The following is a 17,624-nucleotide window of genomic DNA, read 5'->3' on the forward strand; positions in this document are numbered from 1 at the left end:
AAAATTACTGATTATAGCAACACAAAGAACTAAACGCTTCATACTCTAGGTGTCCTGCGTGGTATTTTTTTAACTGCAATAAGTGATTAATATTTGATTTTCTACCTCTATCAATCTCTTGGTTCCTGTCGAAGGCATGTAGGCACATAGCTCTATAGCTGAATAATTATGGCACAATAAACTCATTTTTTGCGACTATTAATAACTTCCTTCCAACTATCGACACTTATTTAAACTTCGGGCCTACTCGGGCCTAATTATCGCATATTCGGGCCTACTCGGACCTACACGTCGAATGTTCGGGATTACTCGTCGAATCTACATGTCACTTGTTCGGAATTACACATCGAACCTACATGTCGCATGTTCGGGATTACACATCGAACCTACATGTCGCATGTTCGGGATTACACATCGAACCTACATGTCGCATTGTTCGGAATTACTCGTCGAACCTACATGTCGCCATGTTCGGGATTACTCGTCGAACCTACATGTCGCATGTTCGGAATTACTCATCGAACCTACATGTCGCATGTTCGGAATTACTCGTCGAACCTACATGTCGCATTGTTCGGGCGCCATCTTTTAACTGTACGCCTCGGCTACGTCTACTTATTTAACGTGCCTGACGTCAGTCTGGATCTACATTACATTGGTAATGTCAAACCCACAAAACAATTAAACAAATAAACAAAAGGCAATCATTAACAACCTATTTACCTTTTGTCCCAGGGTAAGTGCCATCAGTTGGAGCCCAAGAGATTACATAGGGTAGAACGAATCACACTACAGGGTTAGTTCTATATATATACTGTAATTTCTATAAAAGAGCACATGCATAAACATTACATCATTGCCCCTTTCACTCATACTTTCACTCTCGCATTCATTTCTCGGCAATCCAAAATACATTAGTAATTAATACAATAATAGTTCGGCGGCATGTTTACAGTTAGCTACATTAATTTAAACAGTTCTTAATTTGACATTTTACTTTTGCATTTACGGAAAAACATGTTCCGGTCGGAGCTTTACCTGTACAACAAAACACTACTCCTTTTATGTTGTTGTTGTTGAATGAATGTTACTCTATATATTGTTAATTTTGAGGTTAACGAGGATCACTGATATATAATTATGTTGACAATTTATAGCGTCGTACAATCTGAATATTAAATACTTTGGATGAATGGATAATTGAACGCTGTACGGTTTTACATGTTAAAATGATAGTTGATGCAATTTAATCACCGTAATAAGCAATGTCTGTTCGAGATTTTTTATGTAATTAAAGCGAGTTCATTGGATGTCACGACGGGGCGAACGAAGCTTATCATTTTCACGTCCATTCCGGCTTACCTTTGTCGGCTCAGGCTAAAGTCCTCGTGGTGAAGTCGTGGATGTTTGTGGCGTGGTCAATAGGTAGCTTCCGGGCGATAAGATAGGATCTCCGCATCTTCCTAGGTGGTAACTGGGTCGGACGCCCCCCCAGCAGGGCCTTTCTCTGTCTCTACTCCATATTGATAGTACACTGACACGTGCGAAATAACACAACACGGAACGGTGCGACACAAAGCGGATACTTTCGCGGGTGGTTCTCGAGAGATTGACGATGATAACACGTCGAAGAAAAATCTGAATAATACTGGTTGATAGCGCGTCGAAGAAAATCTGAATAATACTGTGTCTTCCGCTTCTCTGCTCGTCTATTTATCTGCTATTCAAACGGTTCGTTACTGTACCCTCTCTGTCCAAGCGTTGCTAAATTGTCCTCAAGTCGTAGGCTCTTGTCTTGCTATCTTCCCCCGTGTAATTGGAGTTCTTTGACCCTTTCAAAAAGCACCTCGAAGAGAGGTTAGCCTAAAACTGGGTCCATTGTAACCTGCACGTTCGTTGCGAAGACAGTGCCAGGAAGTCTGTAGCTATTGTTATCCAGTCTAGCTGTTTAACCTTTAATATCGGGCTTAATTTATCTCCTATCAAATTCTGCTTTGGGAATTTCGTCGATGATAATCTGCTGCTGGGCTGTCTTTAATTTCAGTTGAATCTGACCATTGGTAATAAAGTTGTATTTTTATATTTCTTTACCCGAGGCTCGGCCTCTTCTCTCGGGAAACAGGCTAGTCCTTCGCACTCCGCCGTCCAACTCCCGGTGAACAGTCACAATCCAATGCATATTATTGCTTATTACGATGATTAATTGATTTACCTGATAATTAGCAAGATTTTATCGTTATAAATTGTCTTTACTGCCTGCACAGTTCAAACTGCAAACTTCTGATCCGCGTGGCCTTGAGAAATAACGTTTCAGCATTCAGACATTTGCCTCAGGCCATTTATAAACATGGATAAATTTAATTGGAATTGGATTAATAAAACTTGCAATTTTTCACGTCTACGGAGAAAAAAAATGGGAATAGAGAAAGCATCCGCTTGTACCTTTTTCATGTTTTCATGAATAATTTCCACAGTCAATAATTCACGCATAATTCTCGGAGCCAATAATTCACGTGTAATTCCAAGAATTTAAGGAATTGCCAGTGAGTAGTCACCCTGATATTGTGCAGCAAATTATACATACGTAACTCATTTTTCATATCAACAAGTAACTTTTGCTAACAGCACAAGTGTAGTATTATAATAATTTGTAGATAATTTTCAAATGATATAAAGAAATGAAAATTTGTTTAGAAAATCAATATTTGGTTATCACGGTTCTTGTGAAATGTTATTTTTAAGGATTGTATCTAATCAGTATTTTTCAGAAATTTTGTACCAATTTGTTTTTTTGCAACCTACTTCAGGATTTTTCGAGCCTAATTTAAGATTTTTAGAACCTATTTTAGGATTCTTAGAGCCTATTTTAGGAACCTGAAAGCGCACTTTTTAGAACCTAAAAATCCGTCTAGTCATGAGTCACCAAGTTTCAGCATGGTACCGAAACAAAGACTTACAGTCACGTCTCATCTCGTGAAAGAATACGTCTGTCTCTGTCTCGCTTCGAGTCTGGAAATAATACAAAATGCGAAAAGAACCTCATTAAAACAAATTAAACATACTTTTTGGACAATTATTTTGATTCAGATGGAATATTACATTCCAATTAATTAGTCTTGGACTGCCTGTTTCTATACAGTGGACTAGGTCTCGAGATTTGTTTCGTCTCGGCATCTCTGCAGGCCCGTAGCCAGGCAGGGGCCAGGGGAGGCTCAGCCTCCCCTGAAATTGCCGTCAGCCCCCCTTGGCACTGCCATCAGCCCCCCTTTACATTAGGTAAACTATTTTGAATAGTTTGTTTGCAGTGAAGAGTGAAAATGTAGACAACTCACAACTTTATGGATCAATCCACAGAATATGAACAGTATCTATTACATTCGCTCATTTTGTTTATGAGCAGAAGTAGCTGCAAGTATTTAGAATATTCTCTAGACTTCAGAAAGTTCTTTCATAGGGGAGTTTCCTTATCTGTACCTTCACTGTCCCTGTTGCGACCTCCCGTTTAGACAGAAATCTGTGACTTTGATGTCATCATGTAAGTTCCCTCCGCATCTGCGTCAAAGGTCAACAACAGCTCCCAGGTTTTGGGAAGGAAGGGGAGTTTAATTGCTTCGGCCAAGGGTGGAATATACTGTAGGCACTGTGATTAAATATTGTGAGTTTTTTGTGTGTGATATACATATCTGCATCATCTAAAATAGTATGGGGTGTGTAAGGGATAATTTCAGTATCAGTCAATTAACACTTCAAGAAATGTTTTAAAAGATGTAGAAAAATGTAGTATTTGTGTAGTATATGATATTTATAAATGAACGAGCGCCCCGTCCACACACACACATAATTTACCTTCATTTAATATATTATTTTAAAAAATGGACTTGGTTTACAAAGCTTCCCTGATAACCCGTGAGCCCCCACCTGGAGATCAATTCTAGCTACGGCCCTGCATCTCTATTTTGTTTCTTTAGATATTACAACCTTTGAACACCTACTCGAGAGTTGTGTCTGTTGAGTTGATCTTTATAACATGATACTTTCTAAGAAATGTTCATTACCAATTATAGCACATTGCAGAATATACAGGGTGTCCCACTAGCTTTCGAACCCGAAAAAAACGTTATAATTTCCGAACAAACATACATAGGAAAATGAAATTTACAATACACGTACCTTGTTTCATGCTGAATACATGATCGTCACAGCAGGTGCTGCAAGTGTCTTCCCTGGACGTTCAGACATGTTTGTACACGGCGTTCCATATTGTGAAAAGTCCGATGTAGTCTTCCGGTGTGATCTCGTGAATCGCATTCTCGATGTTGTTTCGCAACTCTTGCAGTGATCGTGGTTTGTTTCTGTAGACACACCCTTTAAGGAAGCCCCATAAATAGAAATCCGGATGTGTCAAATCTGGGAATCTTGGCGGCCACAATCCTTTGGAGATGATTATGTCACCAATAAAGGACTCAATTTCTGCCATGGACACGTTGGAAGTATGGAATGTCGCTGCGTCTTGTTGGAAATAACCGCAACGCAGTTATTCATCATCAAGCTGATTCACAAATGCCCTGAAGATGTGTAAGTAAACTTGTGTGTTTACTGTATCTTCAAAGAAGGTGGGTCCAATGATACGCTGTCGGGAAATTGCACACCAAACTCCCACCTTCAATGGTCCTTTACGGCGTCCAAATTCACGTTGAACGGTCTGATACGATCCCGATATCCAATATTTCTTTACAATGAACACGCGTTCTGGTAAGGTACCGATCCATCCTCCCGATGCAGGGACTCACGCATCACACTAACCCACACGCACCACATCCCCTGGCGCCACCTACCGTCTTTTTTTTTTTTTTTTTTTTTTTTTACGCGTGCGTTTACGTTCAACCCTGCATCGTGTTCAGCATGAAACAAGGTACGTGTATTGTGAATTTCATTTTCCTATGTATGTTTGTTTGGAAGTTATAACTTTTTTTCGGGTTCGAAAGCTAGTGGGACACCCGTTACTTTTTGGGGCCATTCGTTTCTGTGAGATCCTTATTACAGAATTTACATCAAACCTTGCAATATTTTTGTCTGACTTAATTAGAACAAACAAAGTTGCCTGCCCTTTCACAGTCCCTGAAGATACTACGAAAGTTATCAATCTCTTTCGTGTACCGGGTTCGAATTGTGGATTGTGTTTGTCCGTAATGAGAAAAACCGAGAATATAGTAAAAATGGATATGTGTGAAAGTTGAGAAAATGGAGAATGTCTGAGGATACTACAGCATAGGGGTAGTATCTCCCCGGCGGGGGAAGAACCGGGATTTTTTCCACCTGTTCAAGTATCTCCGGCTCCTACCCAGCGTCATATAAAGTGGGTACCTGAAAGAGAGTCTGGGGGGTAAAGGCGGCCTGGGATGTGGTGCTGATCACATCACCCCCACCAAGCACGTATCCAGGAATTCCTTTCGGGGGGGGGGCTGAACATCATCTCTTTAACCTCACAATTGTATGTTTAAGGCCTGTTGTGGCGATTGGGTTCCAAAACTTGCGGGGGGGGGGGGGTGCAAGGAAAGTTTATTTTTTCTTGGTAGACAAGGCCTAGGATTAAGAGGCAAAAAAATGTGGAGCAACTATCCCCTAAATCGTTGCCACTGTTTAAGGCTGCCATTTTAATCAGAACGTGAAATCGGAACGTTTTTTACCACTCGACTCCCATGTTTGCATGCATTAACAACCATAGGCGTAGCTAGAACTTTATATTTGGGTGTGCACAAAGAAAAAAAATGAGGTATTATACCTTTTTAATAGCATATTTTGCAACACAATCACTTGGCTCTTTAACTACACTGATGTTTGTAAAGGAATATAAATTCACTAAATGACAGTGTTGAAAATTTCTGAATATATGTAGTAGAAAAAAATTAAATTGCACAGAAATTACACACACACAAAATGTTCATAAATGTTACAAACAAATACATCAAAATACATGTCATCTATAACAAGAGACGTCTGTCAAAAGGTACAATGTTGTTAAACGCATCAATAACTTCATTTACATCAATAGACTAAGCTTTTTCCTGTTCCACAAATAGCAAGAGCAGGGCTTCCAATCTATCCTGCTTCTGAGTTGCTCTTAATTTAGTTTTAACTTGGGTAAGCTTGGAGAAAGCTCTCTCTCACACGTGCAGTTTTTGACAGGTATAGAAGAAAAGCACTGCAGTACAGAGTAGAATGCAGTAAATATCTTCTTTCTCCAATGACATAAAAAAATCGAAATCTATAGACATCAGCGATAATGCACACGTTTGTACCAAGTAATAATTTTCAACTTCTTACAAACTGCCGCTTATTTTCTCTCTTATTGAAATATCTGTCTTTAATTCTCTTTGATAAAGCAGCCCATTAGGATGTGCCTAGGCACACCCGGCACACCCCGTAGCTACGCCTATGTTAACAACGTGTGCCAGAACCATCTGAGTGTGTGTGTTTGTCCATTTCTTCTCATCAGGCATCAACACATCTATGGTGTCTGAGTGTTTTTACGAAGCCGTTACAGAAGCACGGGATGGACAATCCACTTGACAACGCGAGATTCAAACTGTGGGCTGCGAGGTGGACGCAGACAGTTCTCGAATATTTCTCTGATTTACTGTGTCTTGTCCTCCCATGTTTGCAGCTCTTGTAAAAGCCGAAACCCACTAAATTGTTCATATTCAGACCTCTGAAAACCCTTCCGTTCCCAACACATCTAATGTTTCGTCTCCCAATATGATCAAATGCTTACTTTCTAGCGACGTGCCCAAGGGAGGATTGGTGGGGTCATAACCCCATTTGATCCAGTATTCCTTATAAAAGGAACGTCAAAGATAGGAAAATATGGTAAAATGAGGACTGACTATAGTGCAGGAGGCTTTAGAAAGATCGCTTCGCGGGCTTACAGCAGACGACAATATGGGTGTGTGTCTGCGAGAACCAATCAGGTCCGCGAATGAGCGAGCCTGGTTGCCACAGCTAGCTCGCTGCACCCTTCTTGAAGGATGAATGACCTTTGCCTCTTGCTACCTCGGCCTGTTTGTTCGGCTGAGGAGCAGACGACACGAGAGTATCGGCAATAGTGTGCGAGCGACGTCTGCTGTTAGCCCGCGAAACGCTCTTTCTAAGGCCTCCTGCACTATACGAAAAATAGTATTCGTAACCCGTTTCCCTTCCGATAATCCTGGACACGCCATTCTTTATCTCGGACACATTTTTTTTGAAAATCAACTCACCAGATTTTCTTATCATTTCGTATTGGAGACTTAGGTAAAATGCGTTCTTCCTGCAGGTTTGGATATTATCCTTTAGGGTGCTTTCGCCTGCCTTCGCATTTAACCTTAACAAAGCCCTAATTTTCCATCCTTGTGACTTGGGTCTACGCGATACATGACGTATGGAATGAGCCAATCAACAAAAACGTCACACACAAAAAGCGACACAAAAGGCCTCACAAACCAACGTTCGACTTGTGAAATCCTCAGGCAACACAGTGTGAAATCTCCCTTAGTAGGCCACGAGGGCAGCTCGTGTTGACCACCGAAGAAAAATGTCTCCTCAACCGGTGGGAATGCTCCTCAGTTTTCTTCTTTCTCCTTTATTTTCTGTGCTTGTTAATAAAACAGGTAACATCTTACAATTTGACATACACAGAACATGTACTATGTAGCCTGTACATTTTAACGCAAACTCAATCGACGTCAAGGGTAGCTCGGTGGTACAGTTGGTAGAGCAATGGCATGGTATGCCAGAGCCCCGATTCGGTTCCTGGTAGAGCCTGCAATTTCCGTTAAAATAACTACATATGCAACATCTTCTTGCTTTCTCTTCTCGACATTCATAAAATTTTCGGCTGTCCCTTCATGGTGGTTAAGTATTTGTGTGCGTGCGAACCCAGTAGGCTTAAACAAAATTATTTCTTTTATGCCATGAAATTCTCGGACTGCATACATGAAATTTTGTTCGGGCACAACTAAATCATCACTCAAAACTTTGATTTTCAGTTGATCTGTGAAGCTTATTTCTGTTTTAATAAACCGCTGAAATATTCACTTTAGAGAAAGAGACCTTCGATCTCTTCGGCTCTCGACCTGAACTAGCTGCACTACACTGAGGCTCCGGAACTTCCGCTGTCGTCAATGTCTTCAGCTTTGGACCCGAACTAGTAGACTTCGTTACTTTACGATATTCAGACCTTTTTATTTTCGAATCACTAGATCTTACAAAGCAAGCAATGGGCACTCACAGATCACTAATCGACTGTATGAATTGCCATACTCTGAAAATTCTGAAGTCTCATTAACCGATTCTGTTGTACAGATCAACCGGGAAATTGAAGCCGCATATTTATATCCTCATTATATTCTAGAACGTTCCGCAGATAAAACGATTCGTTTGATGTGCAGCTTCCAGAAAGTTCTCTGCGACAACACCGAAAGCGCAAGAAAAGTTTACGTGCAATATTATCAACAACAGAGTTATATAGAACATTCTCCGTCTTTATAATTATGTAGTGGAAACTGAAAATTTCCTGTTTGTGTATGCGTTTGTGTGTGTGTGGGGGGGGGGGGGCTCAAGCACCCTGTTCCCCACCTTGGATACATGCTATTAACAATAATAAGGTTATAAAACATTCTCCGTCTTGCCTCTATAATGATTACAATCAAATTATCATCATATTATTCAAGCACCAATAACCTAATGTTATCATCTAACGTAATCTCAAAAAGTTCCTGAAGGTGAGCTCGACCCCCCTGATCCCCATCTTGGATACGTGCTATTAACAATAACAAGGTTATAGAACATTCTCCGTCTTGCCTCGATAATTATTTATCTCCTTAAATTATCGTCACATTATTCAAGAAGCCAATAGCCTAATTTTATCTAGTGTAAACTGAAAAAAATCCTGGGGGGGGGGGCTCGAGCCCCTGATCCCCACCTTAGATACGCGCTATTAACAATAACAGGGTTATAGAACATTCCCCGTCTTGCCTCGATAATTATTTCTCTCCTTCAATAATTCAAGAAGACAAAAACCTAATTTTATGTAGTGTAAATTGAAAAATTTCCTGGAGGAGGGGGCTTAATTCCCCTGATTCCCAACTTGGATACGTGCTATTATCAATAATAGAGTTACAGAACATTCTCTTTCTTTCCTCGATAATTATTTCTCTCCTTAATTTATCCTCATTTTATTTTATTTCACACCACAAGGAACCAAACACCTCATTTTATCTAGTGTAAACTGAAAACTTTCGAATGGGGGCTCGAATCTTCTAACCCCCCCCCCTTTGGATACGTGCCTGACCCCCACCTTCGGTGGTGATCAAGAAAGTGTGGGGCCCTAACTCCACACACCCTATACGTTTTCATGGCGAGGTGCAAAGCACAGTGAAGCACTTTTCTTTTATGTCCCACGGGTGTTTCTACCATACCATGTGGAAGACTTTTTTTTCTGTAGTACACGGAGGAAAAAAGAAAGGAAGAATTACAGAAAAACAGAGAAAGAAAATGTATTGAGAAATAGAAAAAGGTAAAGAGAGAATATTATCTATGACAGTATGACCACAGAAGCAGATTCCACCTGAAAAATATTCCGCTTACCCGTAACAGATTCTCTGTCTCTGTTGATGCCACTCTTTATATCCCTGCACCGTTTTCAAGAAAACATAATCATTTTCTTTGAACATCATCAGAAAATCAAACCTTAAAGTAACTGAAATAACAGAACTCACCTTAGGGGAGCCATCCACAAAGGTAGGAAGGGGCAACTGTCCCCCTGGGCCACACTTAACCGTTGACATGCCAGCACTGTTTTGGAGGTCAGGAATGTTTTTCACCACTTATGAAGAATAGGAACAGGAAGCCAACCGCAGTTTCCGCTACTTCGCAACTGCTCATTCTTCCTTCTTCTAGCACATTTCATGCAATACTCATTTCTGGTTGATTTCAAGTTTGATGAAGATAGGGAAGCTTCTGTCCCATTTTCCTAGAAAGAGTTCTCACAGTTGTTTTACAGTAACACCAGAGGCGTCTCGTGAACGCCTGCTGCGCATGCGTCAATTGTGGGAAAAAGGACAGCTTGCTCTGCGACGACATTCATGAGCATTTCTACATTATAATTTCTTCATATAGGAGAAGTATTTATTTTAGACAGGAGCGCTGAACTAAGCTTATATTACAATTCTTGGATCTGAAGTGAAAGAAAGTAATGATTCTTGGATCTGAAGTGAAAGAAAGTAATAATTCTTTTCCCACAAGTAATGCATGCGTCACTTCAGATCCAAGAAATGTAATATAAGCTTAGTTCAGCGCTCCTGTGTAAAATAAATACTTCTCCTATATGAAGAAATTATAATGTAGAAATGCTCATGAATGTCGTCGCAGAGCAAGCTGTCCCTTTTCCCACAATTAACGCATGCGCAGCAGGCGTTCACGAGACGCCTCTGAGTAATACTGACATTCGCAATCTTTAGCAAAATAACCATACTTTTCGTCCATGTTTCGTCAGCTTGTAATTTATAGGTGATCCACGGCGGGTACATCGGGTACATTCAGGCGAGTCTATGAGATGCCAGTCCAAACATGACGTCGCAGTGGAAGAACCATAGGCGTGCGTAGACCCTCTGATTAAGGGGGGCAAAAGCCTTGATGAAAGTTCAGTCGGAAAATCAAAATCCTCATTCTATATTTTTATTGCACTGATGGGTACTAAACAGGGGCGTACGTAGTGTGTGTCCGGACCCAACGAAAATCACTCTATTAGAAGAATTGGTGGGACAAAAGTTCTCTCATCCTCTTTATTTTCCTTCTCTGTGGTTCAGATTAATTTACATGCAAATATGATTTCGTACAGCAGATTCAAAACATCTACACATAATTTATTCATTTCCAATGTGCAACCATTTTATTCTGCAACCACATAGGTGTAACACAAGTAATAAAAAAATAATAACATGGGCGAGTCTTAATAACAAGTAATTTTGTTGAAGAACGAAGTGAGATAGTTTGCAAGATATTAGCTGCCATGTTTATTTACAGTTTAATGATTTTGACACTATTTATGGTTTAACATGAATAGCGTTTTGTATATTTTTCTAGAAAAAAAATATTTGCTATTTTTGCGTATAAAAATTATTGAATTTCAAATCAAGAGGATTTAAGTGTGTTTACAGTGTACATATTACGTTTCCTTTCGTATGAGCTTCATCCCATCAGTACATATATTTTGTTTCCTTTCTTATACCCTAATAAACACCGTTAAATGATTACGAGATTAATGTACTTTCACCAAGAGTGATTATGACATCTACAAAATCCTTATGTACATTATTATTTAAATTATTTATTTAAAGTGATTTAAATCGTGATTTAAATCAATTCATATTGCAGGCCTGTAGCTAGAGGGGAGCAGGAAAGGCAACTGCCCCCCTCTGAGAGCCTGCTTTGCCCCCCTGTGAAAAATACAGAACACATTCCTACCTAAAATTCTCACTAATCTTTACAATTATATCATGTGTTACTTTAGCAACATAACAAAGACACTCATTGATTTTGTGATTTATTAAGGTGTATGGGATTCCGTACAATGTACCAGGATTGGGGGGAAAAATTCCCTTCCAGATTCGGACTTCAGGAAATGATTTCTCAATTTTCAGTATCCAGAACATGTGACATTTTGAGTAGTCTTGTGTTAAAGGTGGCTAATGTGTTCGGATGTTTTTCTTGGATGTGTTGCTATTAACTTGGAACTGCTTAAAGTTTTGTTTCCCAAGTCTACCTTTTGGTAATAGTGATTCATGTGGTAGAGAGAGGGAGTGGATATTTGATTTTTGTTACTTAGTGTTCCTTTTCTGCCACTTCTGGCTAATCGCAACAATGAGTGATGACGTGAAATTGATGAAGAGAAACTCATAAACAGTGCTGCAACCACAGGCGGACAGGGGGCATTGTCCCCCCCCACCTTGGATGGAAGTCCATTCTAGGGGAAGCAAACATTGAAGTAAAAGAACAAGACTCCGAGAATCTAAGAATAGCAGGACAATTGGATGCTCATGATATAATTAGTTTTTACGTGTTCCTTGCATTTTTCTTCCGGATGGCCAAGGGCACTTACAAGGGGCACAAAATTGCCACCCTCGATTTCAAATTTTATACAAATAAAAGTACATTTCGTAAAATTTTCTTGCTCGCTTCCTCGCAATCTCTGCTGTTCTTATAGTCCAAGTTCAGAGTCATAGCTATGGGGCGGCGGGAGTCAAACGATCTATATGAAAATAAAATGTCTAAGAGAATGCCATGGCGCCCTATTAAAACCATTTCTTTCTATGGAACTTAATATGAAATATTAATGATGGCACTATAATCCAAGAAGTCATTGATCAATCAAGGGATTCCTATTTGTTTGTGAAAACATGTATTTCAACTATAATACGTATAACTCGCACAATATTTTGCAAAATGTTTAACGTAACCAGTAGGCAAACATTGTCTGTAGCGATCTAAGAGTCTCCCCTTTGAAGTAAATAGAGTCCGTGGTGGACTAAGGGACCCATGTTTTAAAGTTTTAGCAAATACAAAGAAGGTATTACAAATTTTTACATAATTCATCAAAGTGTAGATAATATGTAACCATTATTATTTAATTAATACGATTTTTCTTGCATAACACAACACAATGGTGTTGTTGGATTCTCGTTAGATTCCTTTGTGCGTAAAAATCTTGCATACTGGAAACTAGAGGGAATCATATGAAGTATGATTTATAAAGGGCTCCCTTAATCAGTTCTGCAGAGAGGCCCAAAGCTGTTGGTACATATTAATCGTCCATTAACATTATCTATCTGTAAATATCAAGTAGATACAGTTCCTATTAGCCTATTTATGTTAAACTTTATATTCTTTGTCAATCTGGAAAGGTCATTATCGAAATATTGCTATTTGATGTTGCTCGAAGTTTCTTTTTGTTCATTGCAGTTTCAAGATATCATCCCTTTTCTGTTACTTATCTCTTTTGGGGGAGGGGGCAAGTGCTTATGTGTACCCTGCTATATCTGCCAACGCGACACAATATATAAAAAAATTGCCCCCTCTAGGATTGACTTCGCCCCCAGCAAGAATTCTTGGCTACGGGCCTGTCACATTGCCTGGTGCTTATCCTACTTATACCTATCCTAACACAGTGTTTGTCCCGTCCACGTTTGTCGGTGGCGAAGATCGAACCTATGATAGACCTGTGATCTTACTAAATATTCATTACGCTAACCAACTACTTCACGGCACCTTTTGACATAGGTTTTATTCGTTTTAAACATGTTGTTTGCTATTAATTATAACTAGACCTCGGATTTTTATGTAATATCAATGTACAAAATATGTACGTAACAATAATTGATCAAATATGTACATAAATATGTAACAATAGTTGATAAAATATGTTCCTAAATATGTTATCAAAGAGATGTGTGGCTAAATATGTAGTATCAAAGAATATGTAATATTAATAATAATCGAGTATCCAAGCAATTTAAAGAATTTCAACAAATTGTAATAAAAAAAAACGTCTACAAGGAATGAATGAATTAAAATTTTTGGGTGCATCGGGAGGCCATCGGGGAGGCCGGTAAACATTGAAGTAAAATAATGCAAGACTAGCAGAATCTTAAGAGTAGCAGGACAAAAAAATACTGAAGATGGAATTAGTTTTCACATCTTTCTTCCATTATTTCTTCCAGACGGCCAGAAGCATCTGATGGGGGCACAAATTTTATTAAAATAAAAATTATTTTCGTAAAATTTTCTTTCTGCTTTTCTTTTACAGTCTTGTCAAGTTCAGAGCAGTAGTAGTAGCTAGGGGGCTGCGAGGGTTGTCCCTCAACCCCGAACGATCTTAATGAGAAAAATTGTAAAGGAGAATGCCATGGCGTCCCTGAAATTTTTTGCGTGCTATTAAATCAATGCTGTTTTCAATTTATATAAAATTGCAATTCGCTTGCAATTTGTTTCTTTTCTGTAATGCATTGCGAATTACGAGAGGGACATGCAAGAACAACTTGAGGCAGTTGCTGCTATAACAGTTTGGTATGGAGGAAAAGGAGCACGCACATTTCAAAGATAATTTATATCATTTTTGCATTTGGTTTGTTATGGGGCGGATGAATTGATTATGTAATGTATTTAAATCATAAGCTTTATACACTCACGCACACACACAGACATACCCATCAATGCAATAAAACCAAATAAAATGAGATTTTTCTTTCCCGACTGAACTTCATCAAGGCTTTTGCCCCCCCCCCCTAATCAGAGGGTCTGCGCACGCCTATGGTCCTGCCCATAGGCGTAGTTCTGCACGTCCGCTTGGGGGCTAGCTGGGGCTAACTTTATTAATGCTTTTATCCATTACAAAATGATCAAGGGGATTCTCCTTGGGCGACAGATGATCCTCATATCATCTTATCCAAAAGAAATGGAATTCTTAAATGGAATAAATACGCTATTATACGAGGGGGAATCAATCAGTGAAAGAATATGCTCCCTAAGAATGAAGACCAGGTTTCTTAACCTAACCTTGATAAATGCGCACGCTCCAACAGAGAAAAAGGATGAGATAACAAAGGATTTATTCTACCAACAACTGGAAAGAGTATATGATTCAACGCCCAATAATGATACAATAATAGTGTTAGGAGACATGAATGCCAAAATTGGAAAAGAGCAAGAATATAGAGGAACAATAGGTATGCATAATCTGCACAATGAATCCAATGAGAATGGGATGAGACTAATGGAATTTGCAGTAAGTAAGAACATGATAATTAGCTCCACTATTTTCCCACATAAAGATGTACACCAAAGAACATGGATATCACCGGATGGTCAAACATTTAATCAAATTGACCATGTCCTAATAGATAAAAGATTCGTCACAAGCATATTAGATGTAAGAACCATGCGAGGAGCACATTGTGGATCGGATCACCACCTAGTAACAATCAAATATAGATGCAGAATGAACAAAAATAAACCAAGTAAAAATAGTAGGCAGGACAAATACAAGACTGAGGGATTATATCAAGAAGAAAAAACTAACTGAATACAGAGGAGTTATAAAGGAAAAAATGCAAAGAAACCCAATAATATCAGGAGACTCTATAGAGGAAATGTGGGAAAAAGTAAGGGAGAATGTAACAACAACAGCGAGAGAAATCCTAGGATATCAAGAGAAACCAAAACAACAGGAATGGTTTGATACTGAATGTAAGGAAGCGATTGAATTTAGAAATAGAAAATACATGGAATACCAGGATAGGCCAACTAGAGGAAGAGAAGAAGTGTATAAAGAAGCAAGAAGGGCAGCGGATAAAATTTGTAGAAAAAGAAACGGAAATATATAAACGATAACCTGAGACAGATAGAAGAAGAATTTAAGGCATATAATATAAAACAAGCTTTTAGAAAAGTTAGATCCTTCAAAGAAGGATACAAACCAAGAACAAATCTAATCCGCAAAAGTGAGGGAGAAATAGTAAGTGAGAGACAGGAGATTATGCAAGTATGGATAGTCTATTTTGAACAGCTACTAAACCCACCCCTGAACGTAGAAGATAATGTAATAGAAATACAGATAAATAGAGAACAGCAAGATAATATAGAAGTACAAATCGAACCACCAACAGAAGAACAACTTAAGAAAGTAATGGACAGACAGAAAAGGAATAAGGCCCAGGGAAGAGATGACATACCCAGTTAACTACTCAAAAAAGGAGGACCGGAATGAATAAAGACAATATACCAGTTGATATATAAAATCTGGGAAGAACACATGCCGGAAGAATGGAAGAATATTATTATATGCCCTATTTATAAAAAAGGGGATAAGCTAACATGTAACAACTACAGAGGTATATCACTTCTGTCAACAGCATATAAAATACTATCAGGACTTCTTAAAGAGAGATTGGAACCCTTGGCGGAAAAATGCATAGGAGAATACCAAGCAGGTTTTCGAATAGGAAGATCAACAACAGACCAGATTTACACATTAAGACAGATTACTTATATTTTAAACAGGCATATGATAGTGTACTGAGAGGGCAATTGGAAATCATACTACGGACATTTAAAATACCAGAAAAACTGATTAAACTGATTAGTCAGACAATGACAGGAACCAAAAGCCAAATTAAAATACAGAACGAACTCACAGAAGACATAGTAGTGAACCAGGGATTGAAACAAGATGACGGACTTACTCCTTTACTTTTCAATATGGTTTTAGAATATAGACAAACTAACATAGACAGAAATGGCACTGTAGTATATAAGACCACTCAGATAATGGCTTATGCAGACGATGTAATTATCATTTCAAGAACAATGGCTGCAGCAGAAGAAACATATACTCAATTTAAAAATGCAGCTAAAACAGTTGGCCTACAAATAAACTTAAATAAAACAAAAATGATGATCCAGAGTCGAAAGACCAAGGCATATGATGCAAGAAAAACAATAGCAGTAGGTAATGACGATATTGACGTAGTAGAAGAATTTGTATATTTGGGAGCAAAAATACATAAAGATGGAAATGAAAGCTATGGAATCAAAAGAAGAATAGATCAGGGAAACAAAGTTTATTTTTCCCTATTGCCTATATTCAAATCCAGAGAAGTACACAGAGTAACTAAGGTTAAACTATATAAATCTATAATCAGACCAACATTGTACTATGGAAGCGAGAGAGCTGGACGTTCAATAAGACATCCGAGATGGACCTGGATGCTTTTGAAAGGAAAGTTATGAGAAGAATATGGGGACCAGTAAGAGACAGAGATGGATGGAGACTAAGATATAACAATGAATTGTACGTACAAGGATGAGATATGTAAATGTTATTGTTATTCCACGGCCATCATTTTGATTTGCATTGCATGACCATTGGGCTGACCATTACAGAGATTGCAACATTGCAATCAATTGTGGCTGTTCTACAAATGATAGCAACATTATATATGGCTGAAATGTTTTCACATAAACAAGCTTGAGTCATAAAAAAAATCATATTTTTACGACAGGCTTACAAGTTACACACCGAAAAAGTCCATTTATATAAGAAAACACAAGAAAAATATACATTTACGAACATTTTTGTTTGTATAGAGAACAGACAGCGTTAGAATAATTTTGTCTTCCTTTAAACAGTCTCAAAGAAAATACTTCTGGCTTTCCAATGAGGAACGTATATTTGACTTTTTTTTCCGCCCATGGAGTACAATTTTACAAGCACTTAAATCGAGGGCTCAATATTTTTGACGCGGATAGTAGAAGCGTGTCAGGCTTCTCATGTATTGCAAACCTGTTTCGAAATAATGTTATAAACAATGTAAAAACCCTAAACAATGAGAATCACTATAGCAATACTCATTAAACAATGTAAGTTGATAAAATGAGTCTGGAACACGTCAATATCTAGTTTGAACGTATCACAATCGAACGAAAGCAGCCAGGTGGCCCGATATCTCCATTGGACGTTTTGCAACCGACCGGAAGTGGCCATGAGGCACGATATCTCCTTTGGACGTATTGCAACCGACCGGAAGTGGCCA

The 17,624-nt window shown here is 38.7% G+C and overlaps 1 protein-coding gene across 1 annotated transcript in view; it reads right to left on the reverse strand.

Annotated features, from left to right (window-relative positions):
- Window positions 1-9,825, reverse strand: part of LOC145979807 (phospholipid phosphatase 1-like) — a 255,062-nt gene extending 245,237 nt beyond the window's left edge. Inside the window, exon 1 of the mRNA XM_083112820.1 lies at window positions 9,756-9,825. Coding sequence (XP_082968946.1) covers window positions 9,756-9,824 — 69 coding nt within the window. The 5' untranslated portion in view covers window position 9,825. The remainder of the gene's footprint in view (window positions 1-9,755) is intronic.
- Window positions 9,826-17,624: the final 7,799 nt, after the last annotated feature.

Source organism: Lepisma saccharinum, chromosome 26 (genome assembly GCF_977018435.1).
Source record: "Lepisma saccharinum chromosome 26, izLepSacc3.1, whole genome shotgun sequence".
NCBI classification, from domain to species: domain Eukaryota; kingdom Metazoa; phylum Arthropoda; class Insecta; order Zygentoma; family Lepismatidae; genus Lepisma; species Lepisma saccharinum.